Genomic DNA, 20,703 nt, shown 5'->3' with positions numbered 1-20,703 from the left:
CACACCAACCAGTGCTCTCCTTCAGCCTTCACCCACCAATCAGTGCTCTCCTTCAGCCTTCACCCACCAATCAGTGCTCACCTTCAGCCTTCACACACCAATCAGTGCTCTCCTTCAGCCTTCACCCACCAACCACTGCTCTCCTTCAGCCTACACCTACCAATCAGTGCTCACCTTCAGCCTTCACCCACCAATCAGTGCTCACCTTCAGCCTTCACCCACCAATCAGTGCTCACCTTCAGCCTTCACACACCAATCAGTGCTCACCTTCAGCCTTCACACACCAACCAGTGCTCTCCTTCAGCCTTCACCCACCAATCAGTGCTCACCTTCAGCCTTCACACACCAATCAGTGCTCACCTTCAGCCTTCACACACCAATCAGTGCTCACCTTCAGCCTTCACACACCAATCAGTGCTCTCCTTCAGCCTTCACACACCAACCAGTGCTCTCCTTCAGCCTTCACCCACCAATCAGTGCTCTCCTTCAGCCTTCACCCACCAATCAGTGCTCACCTTCAGCCTTCACACACCAATCAGTGCTCTCCTTCAGCCTTCACCCACCAACCACTGCTCTCCTTCAGCCTTCACCTACCAATCAGTGCTCTCCTTCAGCCTTCACCCACCAATCAGTGCTCACCTTCAGCCTTCACCCACCAATCAGTGCTCACCTTCAGCCTTCACACACCAATCAGTGCTCACCTTCAGCCTTCACACACCAACCAGTGCTCTCCTTCAACCTTCACCCACCAATCAGTGCTCACCTTCAGCCTTCACACACCAATCAGTGCTCACCTTCAGCCTTCACACACCAATCAGTGCTCACCTTCAGCCTTCACCCACCAATCAGTGCTCACCTTCAGCCTTCACACACCAACCAGTGCTCTCCTTCAGCCTTCACCCACCAATCAGTGCTCTCCTTCAGCCTTCACACACCAACCAGTGCTCTCCTTCAGCCTTCACACACCAATCAGTGCTCTCCTTCAGCCTTCACCCACCAACCACTGCTCTCCTTCAGCCTTCACCTACCAATCAGTGCTCACCTTCAGCCTTCACCCACCAATCAGTGCTCACCTTCAGCCTTCACCCACCAATCAGTGCTCACCTTCAGCCTTCACCCACCAATCAGTGCTCACCTTCAGCCTTCACCTACCAATCAGTGCTCACCTTCAGCCTTCACACACCAATTAGTGTTCATCCTCCACCTTCCAATATCACACAACTCATCTTAAAATGAAAAAGATTTTAATGCCCACATTGTTTTTCCCTTACATTGGTACAAAGTGTTCTTAAAACTTAAAAGTGATTAATTTTTCTACACAACTACACAGATGAAATATAAAAATGTCATAAAATACAAAACTTAGAAAATTGTTTTTCTTTGCATAAAAGGGAAGAGGGACAAGTGCATAATGCTTTGTTCTAAGACGAGGGGTCACAGTATGTGTGAGGAACAGCCATATCCCAGTCGGAGTCTGTGTGTGAGGAACAGCCATATCCCGGTCAGTGTGTGTGTGTGAGGAACAGCCATATCCCAGTCGGAGTCTGTGTGTGAGGAACAGCCATATCCCAGTCGGAGTCTGTGTGTGAGGAACAGCCATATCCTGGTCAGTGTGTGTGTGAGGAACAGCCATGTCCCGGTCAGTGTGTGCATGAGGAACAGCCATGTCCTGGTCAGAGTGTGTGTGTGAGGAACAGCCATATCCCGGTCTGAGTGTGTGTGTGAGGAACAGCCATGTCCCAATCAGAGTGTGGGGCTGGAGATGCTGGGAACAGGGAAGACCAGCCTCTTCCTCAGGGTGAATCTGGGGTCAGGCATCTGCTTGGCCAGCTGTGGGCCGTACTGGCTGCACAGGTCCCCCTCTCTCCTGCTCACTTCCTCGTTGACTCTGGTGAGGATGGTCAGGATGTCCTCACGCCTGCGATTTGAGAAACACAGGAGTGATATGAACGTTAATGTGGCCTGGGAACATGCCACGTATTACATCACATTATTCAGGGTGGCTTGGATGACTGGAAGCCCTCCATTTATCTCCCAAATTAAAACTGAAAGGGGACACACCTGAGGCAGCCCTGTGGGTCTAAGGGGACTCACCTGAGGCAGCCCTGTGGGTCTAAGGGGACCCACCTGAGGCAGCCCTGCGGGAATAAGGGGACTCACCTGAGGCAGCCCTGCGGGGATAAGGGGACTCACCTGGCACAGCCCTGTCTCAGCTCTTGGCAGAGGGCCTGGATGTACCAGCTGCCTCTGACGCTGTGTCTGATAGAGACGCATTCCGGAACGGTGGCCATGCCGACGAGGAAGTCGGAATCCACAGGAAGGGTGTAGCCATGAGTTGCGCCGGCATCCGTCCCCGGGTCTGTGGCCCCCCCGGGGCAGTCGGCGTGGACCGTCACCGCCTCCTGCACCCTCTTCCCCTGGCAGGCCTGGATGAAGAAGACCTTGGGCTTGTTGGCCAGTGAGGGGCAGTTGGCCCCGTTGAAGGGGGAGAGGACGTCCTGAATCCGGAGGAGCGCCCCGTCGCGGCCGTAAATGCCCTGCTCCGCCCCGTGGCTGAGCACGCAGCACACGAAGCAGTCGCTGTGTTCCACACGGCTGAACTGCTGCAGCTGGCTGCGCATCTCCTGCACCGGCTGGTCCTGCAGCACGTGCACACTGAACCCCAGCCAGCTGAACACCTGCTCCAGAGCCTCTGCAGCACCGCCAGAGAGAGAGAGAGCCAGGAGAGAGAGAGAGCCAGGAGAGAGAGAGAGCCAGGAGAGAGAGAGAGCCAGAGAGAGAGAGAACAGGACATGAACAGCTGCAACCTCCCAGAATTTTCACCCTCTAATGGAGAAATCTCACTGGGTAGAGATGTTTGAGTGAGGTGTGTGAGTAAGTGAGTCAGTCAGTGAGTGAATGTGTGTGCATATGCATATGAGTGAGTGAGTAGGTGAATATGTAAGTGTGAGAGTGAGCGAGTAAGTGAATGTGAGTAAGTGAGTGAGTGAATGTGTGTGCATGTGAGTGAGTGAGTGAGTGAGTGAAAGAAACACTGATTCTGTAATGAGTGAATGGTGAGGGAGCAGCCCCCAGGATTTGAGAGACCACCAGAGCCTCTCAAAGCAGAATCCTGCTCCACTCATACCCCCCCCGGTATCACAGCCAGTCAAAGTCGGTTTCCTGCCGGACTGACATACTAACCAGCATCTTGGTAGGATCCCTTGCGCTCCTTAAGGCTCTCTGTTTCAAAGTGCTGATTATTGAAGATCAGACAGTGGCCGCGTGGCAGACTAGACATCCTGTATTCACTGAGCTACAAGAGGAGGTGATGGGCATTCAGTCAGCGAACTCACAGAACATGCAGAACACAACTAAACTCACAGAGAACGTACTTTCAAAGTCAACAAACAAAATGTCTGGGGCAATTTAAAAGGGAACGAATAAGAGGTAAAAGGTGTTGAGATGTGCATGCTGAGCGTTGACAGGAAGTTGGGAACATTGTTGAGTAGTGTGCAGTGCAAGTTGGGAAAAGAAGTTGGGGATGGTGTTGACTGCCACAATGAGTCCGCAAAAGAACTTACCGCTGCATTCTGTGTTTCCTGGACGGGGTTGTCTGAGAAACAAAACATAATTTTTCACTTTTCTAAACGGGTTAATTACATTTTAGCCAATTTTTCATCGCCAAATCCCTCTCAATTTTAATTTCAAAAACAAAAACATAAAAGTAAGCTGTTTTACTGTATATTTGAAACATGGTGAGTCCCTTTGCAATCATTTTCTTTCAATGTAACCCAAACAGGTTCAAGTGTTTCAAAGTATAAACTACAGTACCAAAATTGAAATTTCACTTCTGTTTTGCCAGTGTAACTATGGCTCCTAAGGCAACTGCCGTCACTTTATTAATCACTGTTTATTTACATGCATGGCATTGTACCTCCCGGCCCCTCCCACCTTGGCTCTTGAATCTCCCAGACAGTATTAGGGTTTTTGTCGTACCTGTAAATTCCCCTGAACAAAGTTTTTTTAGAGGCGGGAAGGTATCCTGGACTTCAGGCTGCTGTAGGAGGGACAAAAAACGACGGCAGGTCTCCTCTCCCTTGTCCATCACCTTGTCCAGCAGATCGATGACTCTGCCCTCGCTGGACCGCTGAACGCTACGAATGTTGGTGTATTCCCGCCGTGTGATCAGGTTCTCCTGCTGGACATGCTGCAAAATGTAGTCTGGATCCGACATCAGCGTTTCTGTCAAAGGAACCTTCCTCTTCCGAATGTCCTGCATGCTGCGTGTCTGCACGGAGAAGACAGCCAGCCGGAGCTAATATAATGTATGCAGTAAACCCAAAAACGAGAAAACAAATCAAATAACGTCATTTACGTATTACGTTAGCAGAATCATTCAAACTGCAAGCGGAGTATAATGTTATCTCAGACTCGGAATATCGAATTCAATTTACATGATTTGGTGTTAGGTGAAATATGTCCTGAGTATTTTTTTGCGTTTTTAAAATCCCCAACTGTCTTACCACAAGAGGCGGACACAAACAAAGCGGGTCTGGCTACTCGAAAAAATAAAACATTTTCACACAAATTATGATAACTGCCATACCCTTTCAATCAGTTCAGTTGTTTACAGTAGGCTAGCCTACTACACGAAACTACCAGGTAGCCTACTCAAGAAAGTGAAACTATAGGGCCGGCAGGAGGCGTGCCTTTTTGCTGTTCATTTTTGGAAATTTAACCCGTATAAACCCAGGTGAAAATGTGACACTTATCAGTAAGAATACAGACGTAGAATCCTACAACCACTATCTGTGCTAATATAATGGCCTTCAAGATGCCAGGTATATTAACCAGGATTTCAGCTATATAGGTTAGACTAAAAATTTATGGTGAATATGAATAATTAACGCAGGATACAGTAACTTGAGGAAGAACGGGGCAGGCCCTGGGTGCAGAGGGTCAAGGCGACTTACACCATTCGCAGGAGGGGTCCTTAGTTGTGCCGAACACAGCAAAATCTTGTGCGGACAATGTGAAACCCAGGAGGTAAGTTTTCATAAAACTATTTTACAAAATTCCCTCGTCAAAAACAGTCAAAATACAGCTGCTCGTTGATTCAATACTGTGGCTTTAGGTGAGATGAGATGACTGCAGGGTGTGGCACACAGGGTGTGCTATAGGGTTTCAGCTCAAATTCAGCACGCTCCGCCAACACACCTGCCGAGCAACGGAAATGGATGCTGCAAACAGGCTCTCACACCGGCTCCTGCGCAAGCTGCAGAAGGCTTGACATTCGCTGTAGTTGTGACTTTGCAAGAAGACGCATAGTGTAGTACCATAGGAATATCAATAGATATTGAGGTTTGCATGTTATAGGCTTACTATATAGGCTAATTAAAAGCAAAGTCGTTGCAGCAAATTCAGGCTAGCTAAACATTTATTATAGTCTGTGTTGTTACCGAACCGATTAAATCATAAGCGATTGCCTGAATGTAAAATCTCAGAACCTTGGTTGAAATAGTATAACTAATAGTACAATATACAATTTATTCTTTATGAATTTATTAAAAATACATAAATGTGAAGCTGCTGTTGATCAATAGTAAATAGATAACCCATGCACTTGGGCAGGCTCCAAAAAAAAAAAAAAATTTCGATACAGCCTACAGCTAACCAAATTAGTCATTGGTAGGCTACTTATTTAAGATGTCCGTAGGCTAATTCTTGCTCGTCAGATTATAATAGCAATTATCTTGAATTAATATTCTGACTGGTCACGTAATTGTGTAGCCTATGACAAGCCCTTTTAAAATTTAATAGCTTCGCTTGACTATACATAATTACATTTTAGATATCTACAAATACATGTTGACATAATTACAATGTGACTAGTCAGAATGGTAATTCAAGAATGGTAATGATACAGTAAGAGAGAGTCACGTGATCGTTCGATAGCTGAACTAACAATCTAATTTGGAGAAGGACTTGGTCGTTTCACGTACTGAAGCAAGTAATATGATATTTTCCGATGCAACTCACTCACCGGATGGAAGTAGATTATACTTCACCAGGTAACACAGTCTCGTTTTGATCGATCGCGTAGCTAGCTATCTTGCTAACAGTTTCCCGCGGACTATTTTTGCATTCTATTCTATTACGAACAAGCACACCACATTACCATTACACAAGTGGGCGGTCTCCGTTCATGCCAATGATGGATAGCGCTTTCCGATACAAGAATGTTAGACTATTTCCCTTTCCCTCGTAGTTGTTTTGAAAATGACTTCCCGTTCCTGTGTTCTATCCAATCAAATGACAGATAATAATATATGTCGTTGTGGACATTTTATGACGCTTCTTTTTCTACTTTTGAGACTCGTAAATGTGTCAAATCCCCGTGAGGATACGAATATAAACAAATATCGAACAATCAGAACTTAATTTTCTTTCTGTAACATTACAGCAGTTACCATTTCATTTGTTATCATTGTTAATAATGGTAACCGAATTGAACATCCACTGACCGCTCAAACCACTTTATGAACAGGATAGTATATTGTGACATATTATTGTCTCTATATTCTATAGATGTTTAATTACAGTTAATGCCGCATACCCAGCGAGTTACACAAAATTTGCGTGTATCTTGAGAACGGTTCATTCAAATAGCCTATCAGTGTTAAATGTGTAGGCTACCGTGCGAGTTTAACAGTTATTGTCTTTTATCCAGGCTAATCCGAGAGTGAAGGACATCTTAAAATAAAAGTGCATTTTCTGGCTCATGGATCTGGACGTGATAGGTAAGTAAACTGTACTTTCGATCTGTGTCATGGTGGTGGGGTGTCAGTTGTGTACAGTGCGCTTTCACACCTGTGCACCTGCACAGCTTCAGTGACTTTAGGGACTGAGCTTTTGAGCTTGCAATCTGTTCGCAGAAACAGTTCGCAGAAATCTTTATTTGACATGCCACTTATTAACCGGCATGATTGTCAGTTTCTAATGTTGCTGATTAAATTTACATAATTATTCTGCTTTTAATTGTTCGTTGTTAATATGGGAAATCCAAACGTTAAATATAATTGGCCAATAATGGGGTTTGTCTAATAATTATATAAAGACAAACTAAGGTTAATTTATGAAATTATGTATTTCAACCCTTTATACTACTTATTTTCCTATATTTGCTTTTGGTGACATATCTTTACAATGAATATACTGTATTTCTATATGATTAAATTCTAATAAAAAATGAAATTAATGTAAAAATGTCACATTTGTAGGCTACGTACAGATTGTCAATACACAGAGATTAGCCTATAGTTTAGAGCAGTTTATAAATTGTAGTGTGTGGCCGTTTAATTTTTTTTTTTTCATGAACCTGTAAAATTTACAAAAAGCAATAGAGTGCAGTGTCCACACATCAGAGGAAAGTGGGGAAAGCTGGAAGGCATCTAGACTCAGATATTGTGATCGAAAATAACAATTGCCTTTCCTTACGTGCGAGTTCTAAGCAAGCATATTCAGATAGTAGCCTGTTCTGTGTTCCGTGTTCTGTGTTCTGCATTCCGCATGCAGAGGGACTGAATGAGGTGGTGCCGGCTGTGTACCGGGCTGCCTTGAAGCTGCGGTCCCTGCAGAATCTATGCCAGAGTGAGTGCCACGCCCTCTGCCCCGGTGCAGGGGAGAACCACACAATCCCCAAACTGCAGCCTCACGTTACTGTGGCACCAAGGACACGTCTCTCTGCCGTGTCAGTAATGCTGCATTTCTTTTCACGTGATAATGTTTTCTGTGCAATATGACGTTTTAATAGAGGTATACCTGTATTGATATTTCCCCTCTTTAAGTTTGGTAAGGATCCCCATTAGCTGATGCGTAATCGACAAGCTAGTCTTCCTGGGGTCCACATGAAACATGAATTATAACACAAGAAAATGGATAAAATATTAAAATAAAATGTAAATGAAATATATATGATAATAAGAATAGAGTCCTTACAAAGTGAAGCACTGATACATAATATATTACAGCATTGTTTTTTCACAATGGTCCTTTTTTGAAATGATTGTATATGTATTGTCTAGCCTTACTGTGTGTACTATATAATAAGTAGCTCTACAGAAGAAGTAAATGTGGTTGTCAGCATGGGCTGTACCTCCTGCAGTGCACATGGTCACGCTGTCCGTGATTGGCCCGGCTCTCCAGTCCCTGGGCGTGGCTGTGGGTCCTGGGGGAGGGGTCACGGAGGCTGACGTGAGGCGGAGCCTGGAACAGCTTTTCCAGGGCGTGTCCGAGGACGTCCCGGGCCAGGTGCCACCTGGAGCCGCAGGGCAGACCTCAGGACTGCTGTTCAGGCTGTTCGACAGGTGAGAGAGCAGCTCTGACCGCACCTCCTACTTACTGCACCTCCTACTGACTGCACCTCCTACTTACTGCACCTCCTACTGATCGCTCCTCCTACTTACTGCACCTCCTACTGACCGCACCTCCTACTGATCGCACCTCCTACTTACCGCACCTCCTACTGACCGCACCTCCTACTGATCGCACCTCCGACTTACTGCACCTCCTACTGATCGCACCTCCTACTGACCACACCTCCTACTGACCGCACCTCCTACTGATCGCACCTCCGACTTACTGCACCTCCTACTGATCGCACCTTCTACTTACTGCACCTCCTACTGACCGCACCTCCTACTTACTGCACCTCCTACTGATCGCACCTCCGACTTACTGCACCTCCTACTGACCGTACCTCCTACTGACCACACCTCCTACTGACAGCTCTTAATGGAGGAGGGAGTCTGCTGTGTGCATTTATCTGTGGTGTCCTGGGTCGTTTGGGGCCATTTCCTTTTAGGGAGCAGGCTGGCTGCATCTCCCTGCAGTCTGTGGAGGTGGCTTTGATTGCCCTGTCAGGAGACACGCTTTCTGCTAAACACGGTGGTGAGGCGGCACACTCGCAGAACGCACTCCCGAACATACACCCTAAACACACTTCTTTTTCTTTATTCTGAACTTGAAAAACAATACTATGAAATCTTAGCTCAGTAATCCTAAAAAATGTCAGGTTTGCTGATTGTTTTAATAGGGAAAAGCATCCATTACCCATAATGCTAATTCTATGCTTGTCAACCAAAACTGGTGCTGAGTGTTGTACGTTGTTGCTGACTTGTCACATCTTACCATGCTGATGCTGAGTGTTGTCACAGTTGTAATGCTGATGTGTGTCACAGCTCTGTACATGCTTAGTGCTGAGTGTGTCACAGCTCTGTACATGCTAGTGCTGAGTGTGTCACAGCTCTGTACATGCTGAGTGTGTGTGTCACAGCTCTGTACATGCTTAGTGCTGAGTGTGTCACAGCTCTGTACATGCTTAGTGCTGAGTGTGTCACAGCTCTGTACATGCTGAGTGCTGAGTGTGTGTCACAGCTCTGTACATGCTGAGTGCTGAGTGTGTGTCACAGCTCTGTACATGCTTAGTGCTGAGTGTGTGTCACAGCTCTGTACATGCTGAGTGCTGAGTGTGTGTCACAGCTCTGTACATGCTGAGTGTGTGTGCACAGCTCTGTCATGCGAGTGCTGAGTGGTGTCACAGCTCTGTACATGCTGAGTGCTGAGTGTGTGTCACAGCTCTGTACATGCTGAGTGCTGAGTGTGTGTCACAGCTCTGTACATGCTGAGTGTGTCACAGCTCTGTACATGCTGAGTGCTGAGTGTGTGTCACAGCTCTGTACATGCTGAGTGCTGAGTGTGTCACAGCTCTGTACATGCTTAGTGCTGAGTGTGTGTCACAGCTCTGTGCATGCTGAGTGCTGAGTGTGTGTCACAGCTCTGTACATGCTGAGTGCTGAGTGTGTGTCACAGCTCTGTACATGCAGAGTGCTGAGTGTGTGTGTCACAGCTCTGTACATGCTGAGTGCTGAGTGTGTCACAGCTCTGTACATGTTGAGTGTATGTCACAGCTCTGTACATGCAGAGTGCTGAGTGTGTGTGTCACAGCTCTGTACATGCTGAGTGCTGAGTGTGTCACAGCTCTGTACATGTTGAGTGTGTGTCACAGCTCTGTACATGCTGAGTGCTGAGTGTGTGTCACAGCTCTGTACCGGCTGGCGGAACGCTGCAGCGGGCGGCAGGGCAGGGACAGCGGCACAGTGAGCCGGAGCGGCCTGAGAGTGCTGCTGGAGGACCTGAGCCAGGTGAGAGAGAGAGAGAAACAGAGAGAGAGCGATAGAGAGAGAGAAAGAGAGAGAGAGAGCGAGAGTGTGAGTGAGTGAGTGAGTGAATGAGATAGAGAGAGTGAGAGAGAGAGAGTGAGAGAGACAAAGAGAACGAGAGAGAGAGAGCGTGAGAGGGAGACAGAAACAGAGAGAGGGGCCACTCAGGTGGCCAGAGCCAGCGCGTGTCATGTGACTGACCCGCCTCTGCTCCTGCAGATCCCAGCAGTGGTGCAGGAGAGCCACGTGTTTGGTCCGGTGGAGAGCGCAGTACGCACCTGCTTCCAGGGGGTAGGTCCCGCCTCTTCCCTACAGCAGCACAGGTGTGCGAGCAGGGTCGCGGGTGCAGGTGAAAGGTGAGCGTTTCGTGTGCGTCTCCCCCAGGTGCTGAGCGCGGGCGTGTCAGAGGAGGCCTTCCTGCGCTGGCTACGCTCCGAGCCGCGGCTGCTGCTCTGGCTCTCCACCCTCTACAGGCTCTCCGTCAGCGAGGCCGTGGTCCACCGCGTGCGCTGCCACGTCTGCAAGGCCTGCCCCATCACTGGCCTCAGGTACGCCCGCGGGAGAGAGCGAGAGAGAGAGTGAGCGCGTGACTGAGCTTGTGACTGAGCGAGCGAGTGTGTAAGTGACTGAGTGTGAGTGTGTGAGAGAGTGAGCGCGTGACTGAGCTTGTGACTGAGCGAGCGAGTGTGTAAGTGACTGAGTGTGAGTGTGTGAGAGAGTGAGCGCGTGACTGAGTGTGAGTGTGTGAGAGAGTGAGCGTGTGACTGAGCACGTGAGTGTGTGAGAGAGTGAGCGCGTGACTGAGTGTGAGTGTGTGAGAGAGTGAGCGTGTGACTGAGTGTGAGTGTGTGAGAGAGTGAGCGCGTGACTGAGTGTGAGAGTGTGAGAGAGTGAGCGTGTGACTGAGTGTGAGTGTGTGAGAGAGTGAGCGCGTGACTGAGCACATGAGTGTGTGAGAGAGTGAGCGTGTGACTGAGCACGTGAGTGTGTGAGAGAGTGAGCGTGTGACTGAGTGAGCGAGAGTGTGTGACAGTGTTTATGTAAGTGATTGAGTGGGAGCGACTGATTGTGTGTAACTGAGCAACTGGGTGTGACGGAGCGAGAGAGTGACTGAGTGTGTAAGTTAGACATGCGTACACTCAGTTACACTCGCAAGTGCTTGAGTGTGTACGTGACTGAGCGTGTAACTTAGTGTGCGAGTGCTTGAGTGTGTGACTGAGTGGGAGGAGTTTGTGTGCTCGTTTCCCCTCAGTCTCCTCCTCTCCCCAGGTATCGCTGCCTGAAGTGTGTGAATGTGCACCTGTGCCAGACCTGCTTCCTGACTCACAAACGCAGCAGAAAACACAAACCCTCACACCCAGTGATGGAGCACTGCACCCAGGTACACACACTCTGCAGCATGTGGGGGTAACAGGCGTGTTGCGTGCTGCATGTTTTGGGGGGGGGGGTAACAGGCGTGTTGCGTGCTGCATGAGGGGGTAACAGGCGTGTTGCATGTGGGGGTAACAGGCGTGTTGCGTGCTGCATGTGGGGGGGGGGTAACAGGCGTGTTGCGTGCTGCATGTGGGGGGGGGTAACAGGCGTGTTGCGTGCTGCATGTGGGGGGGGGGTAACAGGCGTGTTGCGTGCTGCATGTGGGGGGGGTAACAGGCGTGTTGCGTGCTGCATGTGGGGGTAACAGGCGTGTTGCGTGCTGCATGTGGGGGTAACAGGCGTGTTGCGTGCTGCATGTGGGGGTAACAGGCGTGTTGCATGCTGCATGTGGGGGTAACAGGCGTGTTGCGTGTGGGGGTAACAGGCGTGTTGCGTGCTGCATGTGGGGGTAACAGGCGTGTTGCGTGAGGGGGTAACAGGCGTGCTGCGTGCTGCATGTGGGGGTAACAGGCGTGTTGCATGTGGGGGTAAGAGGCGTGCTGTGTGCTGCATGTGGGGTAACAGGCGTGCTGCGTGCTGCATGTGGGGGTAACAGGCGTGCTGCGTGCTGCATGTGGGGTAACAGGCGTGTTGCGTGTGGGGGTAACAGGCGTGATGCGTGCTGCATGTGGGGGTAACAGGCGTGTTGCATGTGGGGTAACAGGCGTGTTGCGTGAGGGGGTAACAGGCGTGTTGCGTGCTGCATGTGGGGGTAACAGGCGTGTTGCCTGCTGCATGTGGGGGTAACAGGCGTGTTGCGTGTGGGGGTAACAGGCGTGTTGCCTGCTGCATGTGGGGGTAACAGGCGTGTTGCGTGCTGCATGTGGGGGTAACAGGCGTGATGCGTGCTGCATGTGGGGGTAACAGGCGTGATGCGTGCTGCATGTGGGGTAACAGGCGTGATGCGTGCTGCATGTGGGGGTAACAGGCGTGTTGCATGTGGGGGTAACAGGCGTGTTGCGTGCTGCATGTGGGGGGGTAACAGGCGTGTTGCCTGCTGCATGTGGGGGTAACAGGCGTGCTGCGTGCTGCATGTGGGGGTAACAGGTGTGTTGCGTGCTGCATGTGGGGGTAACAGGCGTGCTGCGTGCTGCAGTGGGGGTAACAGGCGTGTTGCGTGCTGCATGTGGGGGTAACAGGCGTGTTGCATGTGGGGTAACAGGCGTGCTGCGTGTGGGGGTAACAGGCGTGTTGCGTGCTGCATGTGGGGGTAACAGGCGTGTTGCGTGTGGGGGTAACAGGCGTGCTGCGTGCTGCATGTGGGGGTAACAGGCGTGTTGCGTGTTGCATGTGGGGGTAACAGGCGTGTTGCGTGTGGGGGTAACAGGCGTGTTGCGTGTGGGGGTAACAGGCGTGTTGCGTGCTGCATGTGGGGGTAACAGGCGTGATGCGTGCTGCATGTGGGGGTAACAGGCGTGTTGCATGTGGGGGTAACAGGCGTGTTGCGTGCTGCATGTGGGGGGGTAACAGGCGTGTTGCGTGTGGGGGTAACAGGCGTGTTGCGTGTGGGGGTAACAGGCGTGTTGCGTGTGGGGGTAACAGGCGTGCTGCGTGTGGGGGTAACAGGCGTGTTGCGTGTGGGGGTAACAGGCGTGTTGCGTGTCCTCAGCCCTCCTTCAGGGAGTCGCTGGCCTCGCTGGCGCACAGCGCGAGACACGCCCTGCAGCGGAGACGCTTGGCCAGGAGGGAGGCAGAGAGGAGGAGCGCGCTCTGTACAGAGATCCCTCCCAGAATGCCGTGCAGGTGTGTGTTTAATAACATAATGATAAACGTGATTTACCGAGAATAAAAAATAGGTATATAGAAATGTGACAAAGCAGTTAAAATCGTAAAATAGTACAGTGGATTGAAAGTATGTGATACAAATACAGAATGACATCAACTACAAGTGATAACATACAGCTAAGAAGACAAGGAATTAAAAAGAAAGGGGGGGGGCAGGGATTTGGCCTTTGTGTGTTGGGGGTCACCTTCCCTCCAGTCTGGAGCATAGATAGAGTGTAGAGATGGAGCAGTATATGAACTGCGTGCACAGAAAGTATCATAACACATTTTCACTAAAACCAGTGATTCAAGTGACCTTCTGTTGCACTTCCTAGTGCTCCCACATCCCCGCTGCCACAGGCCACACCTCCTCAGACACAAGACCCGCCCCTTCCGCCCAGAGCAGAACCCAAGGCCACGCCCACAGGGCCCAGGCTCAAGTCAAAGGCCCTGCAGACGGATGCAACCCTGCTGCCTCAGGTAGCTGACTAAAGCCTTCACTCCTATAGCTTCAGCTAGCTCACTAAAGCCTTCACTCCTATAGCTTCAGCTAGCTCACTAAAGCCTTCACTCCTGTAGCTTCAGGTAGCTGACTGAAGCCTTCACTCCTGTAGCTTCAGCTAGCTCCCTAAAGCCTTCACTCCTATAGCTTCAGCTAGCTCACTATAGCCTTCACACCTACAGCTTCAGATGAAACTGAAGCCTTCACTCCTATAGCTTCAGGTGAAACTGAAGCCTTCACTCCTATAGCTTCAGGTAACCGACTGAAGCCTTCACACCTACAGCTTCAGGTGAAACTGAAGCCTTCACTCCTATAGCTTCAGGTGAAACTGAAGCCTTCACTCCTATAGCTTCAGGTAACTGACTGAAGCCTTCACACCTACAGCTTCAGGTGAAACTGAAGCCTTCACTCCTATAGCTTCAGGTGAAACTGAAGCCTTCACTCCTATAGCTTCAGGTGAAACTGAAGCCTTCACTCCTATAGCTTCAGGTGAAACTGGAGCCTTCACTCCTATAGCTTCAGGTGAAACTGAAGCCTTCACTCCTATAGCTTCAGGTGAAACTGAAGCCTTCACTCCTATAGCTTCAGGTGAAACTGGAGCCTTCACTCCTATAGCTTCAGCTAGCTCACTATAGCCTTCACACCTACAGCTTCAGGTGAAACTGAAGCTTTCACTCCTATAGCTTCAGCTAGCCCAAAAACCTTCACACTTGCAGCACGGAACCAGACTTTAGGCAGCTGAAATTATTCATACGCTTTTTTCATTTTCAGGGAAATGAAGCTTCACAAAGACTTGAGCCCAAAACCTCAAAGGCAGTAGAGACTTGCAGAGAGAAGTGTGATGCCATCACACCTGTTGACATCACTTTCACTGTGTGAGGATATTCGAGATGAGCAAGCAAGGTGCAAGAGATCTCAGGCGGTGTGTGAGCGAGTCCACTGTTGTACATGTCGCATGTCCCGTGTGGAATGTGTGATGGTGCAACTCCTGTTGGGTGTGTGTGCTGTGTGTTACATGCCCTTGTGTGTGGCTGTGTGTGTGCATACCCCTTGTGTGTGGTTGTGTGTGTGGCTGTGTGTATACGTGCCCTTGTGTGCGGCTGTGTGTGGTAATCCTCAGGCAGTTGGAGAAGCAGTTGCAGGTATGGAGAGAAACCGCACAGTCAGAACATTCCTCTCTGGAGGACAAGTGCTGTCACTTAGAGGCCACAGTGGAAGTCCTGACCCGACACAACCAGAACCTGCAGGACGAGCTGGGCCGGATTCGGCTGCTTCTGCAGGCAAGTGGGAACTGTTCATCACGTCAAACCTGGGTCAAATACGTGTTTATTTGGATTCAAATACTTTTCTACGCTTTACTGGTCTTGTCTGGTGTATTGGAGCCAATTACATACTCTCAAAAAGTGCAAACCCCGCCTTCTGGTCATATTACCAGGCTCAATTACACCAAGCAAGATCAATAAAGCACAAAAAAGTATTTGAATCCAAAACAAATACATATTTGACCCGGATCTGCATCACATCCTACTTAGGAGACGCGGGAAACTGCAGGCCTTTCTGTACAGAAGCTATAATGAAAATGAAAAATTCACTACTATTACAATTCACTACTATTGTTCACTGAAAAGTTAGTTCGCTTGTTTTTATGTGTAAAACGCGATTAATTACTTACGCTAATTCCCTGTGAAACCAGCCGCTCCATCCGATTCCTGTGCCCGGTGTCTCCCTGGCAACAGCAAGTGGTGAAGGAGCCAAAGACACAGAGGCGTCGGCACCGGAGAGGGAGCAAACGGCTGGTGAGCGCCCCCTGCAGGAACAGGAGGCCCAAACGGAGGAGCCGGGAAAGGAGGTGCGCGTCAGCGAGGAAGAGGAGGAGACAAAAGTGGCGCAGACCTCTGGCGCTGGGGAGTCCGGCACCCCAGGACCGCGGCCGCTCGTGACCCCTGACCCCCGGGGCGGGGCAGAGCCGGCTCCCAGCCCCCATCAGGAGGAGGGCCAGGGGCATCCTGGGAAGGCCCTCTCGGACCAATCGGAAAGCTTTCTGGAGCAGGAGGAGGAACTGGCCGACGTGGTGCAGCACCTGAAGACTGGCCTCTCTGTCAGCAGACGCACAGGTAGCGTGTGCGCGCGTGTGTGTGTGTGGGTGTGTGTGTACAACTGCGTATGATAGTGTACATATGCGAGTTGTAACACGCTACATGTGCATGTAAAGATTTCTTTGGCTACATGTTAGCCTTGCTGTTATGCGTGCGGTATGGGAGCTGTAGGGCAGTGAAGCCTGCGTGCAGTGGAGAGCAGTGTGACTCCAGGTGTGCCTCCGTTCCTCCAGGGCTTGGGTCTGTACAGACGCAGGAGCTGCTGGCTGCAGCTGAGGCAGTGGGAGACTCCGTCGCGCAGCTGGTCTGCGCAGTCAGCTCCTCCGGCCCCGGCCCCGCCTCGACAGCCCTCGCCAGCCGCGCAGCCCCGCGCTCTCAACCAATCAGGGCACTGCTCTCAGCCAGCTGCGCAGCTAGCGCACACAGCGGTGCTCCGCCCGCAGCTGCGACTGCAGTGATCTGACCGCGCGGGCGCGCTCGACCGCGAGCGGTCCGCTGCTCTCAGCGGGGTCGCGGTCTTCGATCAGCATCCGTGACCAGCAGAGGGCGCTGTGACCTCGTACCACAGAGAATCTGCTTCAGGGTATGAGGACCTCAGGCAGATCGTCAGGTCCCAGAAACAAGGTGTGGCGTATGCCCCCCCCCCCCCCCCACGACCGGGAGCAGGAGACCTGCCTGTGATTTGTGCCGACCCGACCGGACCCTGATCAACCCGTCTGGGCCCCCACAACCCAAGAAACACAACCTGAAAGATAAATACACATGAAACACCAATACGGCCTTCGCATTTTCTTTTTCTCACACAAGTACACAAGGGCGCACACTCATATATGCGCGCACACACGTTCACAAAGGCACACACAGTTAGGATATGGACACTACTCCGAGTAGGTTTGCTTTAACATGAACACCGATTCGTTTTCAGCTATGAAATAAGGTGTGGAAAAACCCCATTAAGCTTAGCTTTTCACAAAAATAAAATAAAAATTGTACATCTCCATTCTGTGGCCATACAGTTGTATGTTTATCATGCTAATAAATTCAGAAAATGAACAGAAGACAGAAATAGAGAGTATGGGGAGAATTGGGGCTGTAATTTCAGTTCAGAACTATTCAACATGTGATGAAAGAGATTTCTGCTCTATCAAAACAACCCAGCTCTGTTGTCACCCACCAAACCAGAGCTGTTGCAGAACCTAGTTCTGCTAGAGCAGTGCTGCCAGACCTGGGCCCTGTTCTCCTTTCATACCCCTGTAACTGGACCCAAAACAGAGCCAGCAAAGAAGGATGCCACAAATGGGATCTGTCAACTTCAGGATACCAAAAGTGAAAGGCATAAAAATATACAGAAAATATGAGTAATATTATGAAGTAAGGACACAGAAGAGGCCCCAAAATAAAATACTTTAGTTCTTTTTTTATTGAACGTCTTCCATCTGATTGTGAAGCAGTGTGGGGAGGGTTCAGGAGATGGGAAGGGGTTATCTGCAACATGGGTGGGGGAGGGCGGGGTTAACATACACCTGACGCACAGGGAAACGCAGAAGCAGTCAGCTTCGCTGCAGGGTGGAGTCGGGAAGCAGCCGCCTGTCTGTGTCTGTATGGAGACTGAGGGACACAGAGAGCACAGGCTCCTTCATTCCTCCACTCTACAGAGGCACCTGATTCTTTTTTCTCTCTTCACTTTGGATTTGGCAAATCCATTATTTTATTTTATTGTTTTTTTTTTACATTTCTTTAAATAGTTAAATTAAAAAAGACAAGAGGTGGGAGTGGCCAAGCATATAAAAGATTGCCTTATCGGTATTAATAATATTACCATCGTTATTGTTTACATTTATTAACCCATAAGCTTGTGCAATACCTTTCTTTGCATAGTAAATAAAACTTAAATGGTTTATTTGTTTGACATGCACCTACTCTTTTGTTGAATATTCTTGTGGATTTTGGGACTCCTTTAGTACGATTTAATAAGCCCAGTGTACTGTTTACATGCAGTGCGCCAACAGGGACCCAACTTGTTTTTTAGGGGTGTTAATGAGTACATAAGGCCAAGCCAGTATAGAGGGTGTTGCTAATTGAGACATTGCTGGCCCCCTTGGGACTGGGGAGTCAGTGTGTCTGAAGCAAGCCAGCCATACAGGAGGGGGCTGCTGTTTGACCACACCCCAAAACATTTTGATTGGTTAATTCTTTGGCTTTGTGTCATTGCTAGGATTACATTCAGACACCCCCATGATATAACTCAAGAGGCTGTTCCTGGCCCGTTTTCCCTTCCCCACCCTCTTGTCTGGCATTGACCTCTGACCCCTGGACATGACATAGAAGCCTGATCTGTGGACCTCTGTGCACCCCTCCCGACGTACCTAATCCCGATGCAGCATGGGGCATTTCGGTAGCTCAGTGGGGTAAAACTGCTGCACACTACTGCATGTTGCATGGTAGTGTCAGCTGTAATTATTTGGCCAAGATAACAATTGTTTAATTGCTTAAATTTTGCTTGATTTGTTTTTCCATAAACATAGCCAAAGAACATCTGCTATACAACATGCTAATGTTAAAATATATAACAAAAGCAATCAGGGTAAATTTATGGAAAAAAATAAACGCTTAATGGTGAATCACAGAGTTCTGTTTTTGCCTCCTGACTGTACTGTCTTGGGGGGTCTCTTCCCAGCTCCTGCCGATCCAAGTACTCAGTCTGGCTCCGCCCCCGTACAGTGCTTCGGGGGGGTATGAGCACCAGGGTTACAGAGGCATCGCTGGGTAACCCTCGGCCAATCATCTTCCACTTTTCTGCTCCAGAGTTCTTTGTGATAATTCCATGTTTAGTTTTGCTGCTGTTTTGTCGGCTTTCTGCTGCCATGCAAGGGTCCGTCAGCAGGGGGCTCCACATGCCAGAGTCGGCGCTTTGTACAAGAAGTCATTCCTTTTGTTGGGGAGGGAGGGGGGCAGTGGCGTAGAATGTGCTCGCTGGGGCATTCTGGAACAGGGTGGGGTGGCTTTGAAGCAGCTGGGGAGTTGGGGAGGCTTGGGGGCAGAGAGGGGCTGCATTTCTAAGTGACTAAGATGGAAGCTGTTAAGGTTCTTAAGTCTTCTCTATATTTTTTGTTAGTTATTATTATTATTATTATTATTTATTTATGTATTCATTATTATTATTATTATTATTATTATTATTAGTAAAACTAATGCCAAAAAAACGGCAGAAATTAAGTGCAGTCCAGCAATGGATTACTACTGAAATCCAGGAGGCTCCATTCCTCTCTGGAGCTTGTGCTCCTGGCCTCCGCTCCACTAGATGGCGCTGGCGTTGGGGTCGTACCTCCGCTTCTTCACATTCCTTGCACGGCGGGGGGACGGGCAGGGGAAGTAGAGAGGAGAGGGGAGTTAGAGAAGGTCAGGCCACCGAATCGCACGCTGTGGAACTCAGACAGGAGCCCTCCTGCCCTTCAGTGATAATTGCCCCCTGTATCTGCCCGCCTACCCCACTAATGAAGCAAGCCTGTGGGAAAACCCCCCCCCCCCACCCCCTTTGCTATCCCCCCCAGCTAACCAGGTCCCACAGGGCAGCAGGGATTCTGCCTGGTTTCCACGGAGTCACAGACATCAGGCAGAGAGTCTGCCTTGCTCTTTCAATTAGTACGCGTGCGCATCTAAGCAAATTAGTTGGCTTTTAAAAAGTTTGTATTTAACCCACAGGGAGAATGAAACAACACCGCCAAAAAAAAAAAATAATTTAAACATCCTATAAAAAACTAGGGTACAGAGGGATACACTCACAACCACATGTAGGACACCGAGGAACACAACGAGGAGGAGGATAGACGACGACAGAGGGACGACAGGGGCTTGGCACGACCCCCCCATAGTGTGGGCACATGTGGGGCATCCGGCAGGGCCTCATGCCGCGCGCCAGGCGCGCCACTCTGGCGGCGTAGGGCATGCAGCGCAGCGCGCCGTGTCTGTACCAGGTCTGTGAAGCAGGCAGCCAATCACGGCCGGCGGACGGGCAGGCAGGCGGGCGGGTCCGTAGGGTGGGGTGGGGGAGTCCTGCCCCGCCCGAAGGGGAGGGGCGGTGCCCTGGCCGTCCAGGCGGGGGGGAGAGGGGGGGCTTGTCGGCCATTCACGGCAACAAAGGCTGCGGCCAACAAAACCAGGGCGTGGCGTCTCTGCCTCTCACCACTCCGCTTAAACTCGCCCTCTAGCGATAACCGGATTGAGAAAGAGGTCAGGGCAACAGTCATTTCATACCCCCCGCCAACCCTGCCCCCCCCCCCTCTGGCACCGGCCCACGCAAAGTTGAGCCCAGCCTTTGTGCGATGCCCTGACCCGTCGCTGCTCGGCCTGGCCAGGCCCCGAGACGCCTGTGCTGATGCTCAGGTGTGCCCTGCGTCGGAGTGCTCTGCGCTCGTTAGCGTCTGAAAGTGCGGCCTCAAACTGTGCGGCCTTAAACTGTGTGGCCTTAAACTGTGTGGCCTTAAACTTGATCTGCGGCCCACAGCCTCGCTCACCTGCAGCCTCCTTCAGCTCAGCCATCCACCCAAGCCTGCACACGCTGCCCTCTAGTCACTGGGAGGACCATTATCTGTTTAACGCTTATTTGCATTAATCAATCTATGCTAACCGTTTAGCTGTCAAGTCCAAACCAGGAGAAACTATGGCTTTCACTGCTGGTGGAACACCCAGCTACAAAAGGTAAAGACGCCAATAGTTTTTTTACTGA

General features: G+C 50.0%; 3 protein-coding genes across 4 annotated transcripts in view; 1 reads left to right on the top strand and 2 right to left on the bottom strand.

Annotated features, from left to right (window-relative positions):
- Positions 1 to 1,227: 1,227 nt before the first annotated feature.
- casp20 (caspase 20, apoptosis-related cysteine peptidase) lies at positions 1,228 to 6,286 on the bottom strand. Of its 2 annotated transcripts, none has more exons than XM_064311489.1 (6): positions 6,161 to 6,286; positions 3,979 to 4,270; positions 3,564 to 3,595; positions 3,184 to 3,295; positions 2,194 to 2,692; positions 1,228 to 1,918 (listed from the first exon to the last, which is right to left on the bottom strand). In XM_064311489.1, the coding sequence occupies exons 1-6, from the start codon at positions 6,161 to 6,163 to the stop codon at positions 1,744 to 1,746; spliced, it is 1,113 nt and encodes a 370-aa protein (XP_064167559.1). In that variant the 5' UTR covers positions 6,164 to 6,286; the 3' UTR covers positions 1,228 to 1,743. The 2 variants fall into 2 exon arrangements, with proteins under 2 accessions (XP_064167559.1, XP_064167557.1); XM_064311487.1 differs by having other exon boundaries at positions 3,979 to 4,297; positions 6,161 to 6,272.
- dytn (dystrotelin) lies at positions 4,177 to 17,437 on the top strand. The gene is made up of 15 exons (XM_064311495.1): positions 4,177 to 4,307; positions 4,895 to 5,028; positions 6,713 to 6,782; positions 7,558 to 7,632; positions 8,147 to 8,348; positions 8,846 to 8,931; positions 10,084 to 10,184; positions 10,422 to 10,493; positions 10,587 to 10,750; positions 11,472 to 11,583; positions 13,225 to 13,358; positions 13,715 to 13,859; positions 14,904 to 15,161; positions 15,575 to 15,995; positions 16,211 to 17,437. The coding sequence occupies exons 3-15, from the start codon at positions 6,764 to 6,766 to the stop codon at positions 16,438 to 16,440; spliced, it is 2,019 nt and encodes a 672-aa protein (XP_064167565.1). The 5' UTR covers positions 4,177 to 4,307; positions 4,895 to 5,028; positions 6,713 to 6,763; the 3' UTR covers positions 16,441 to 17,437.
- Positions 17,438 to 17,657: 220 nt separating this feature from the next.
- LOC135241256 (disintegrin and metalloproteinase domain-containing protein 23-like) overlaps positions 17,658 to 20,703 on the bottom strand; it is a 34,219-nt gene continuing 31,173 nt past the window's right edge. The window contains 1 exon segment of the mRNA XM_064311490.1: positions 17,658 to 19,320. Within this exon segment, the coding sequence (XP_064167560.1) occupies positions 19,275 to 19,320 (46 nt within the window). The 3' untranslated portion in view covers positions 17,658 to 19,274.

Source organism: Anguilla rostrata, chromosome 15 (assembly GCF_018555375.3).
Source record: "Anguilla rostrata isolate EN2019 chromosome 15, ASM1855537v3, whole genome shotgun sequence".
In the NCBI taxonomy this organism is placed as follows: Eukaryota; Metazoa; Chordata; class Actinopteri; order Anguilliformes; family Anguillidae; genus Anguilla; species Anguilla rostrata.
The sequence above is the reverse complement of the archived record's forward strand: the minus strand, read 5'-3'. Positions and strand labels throughout refer to the sequence as shown.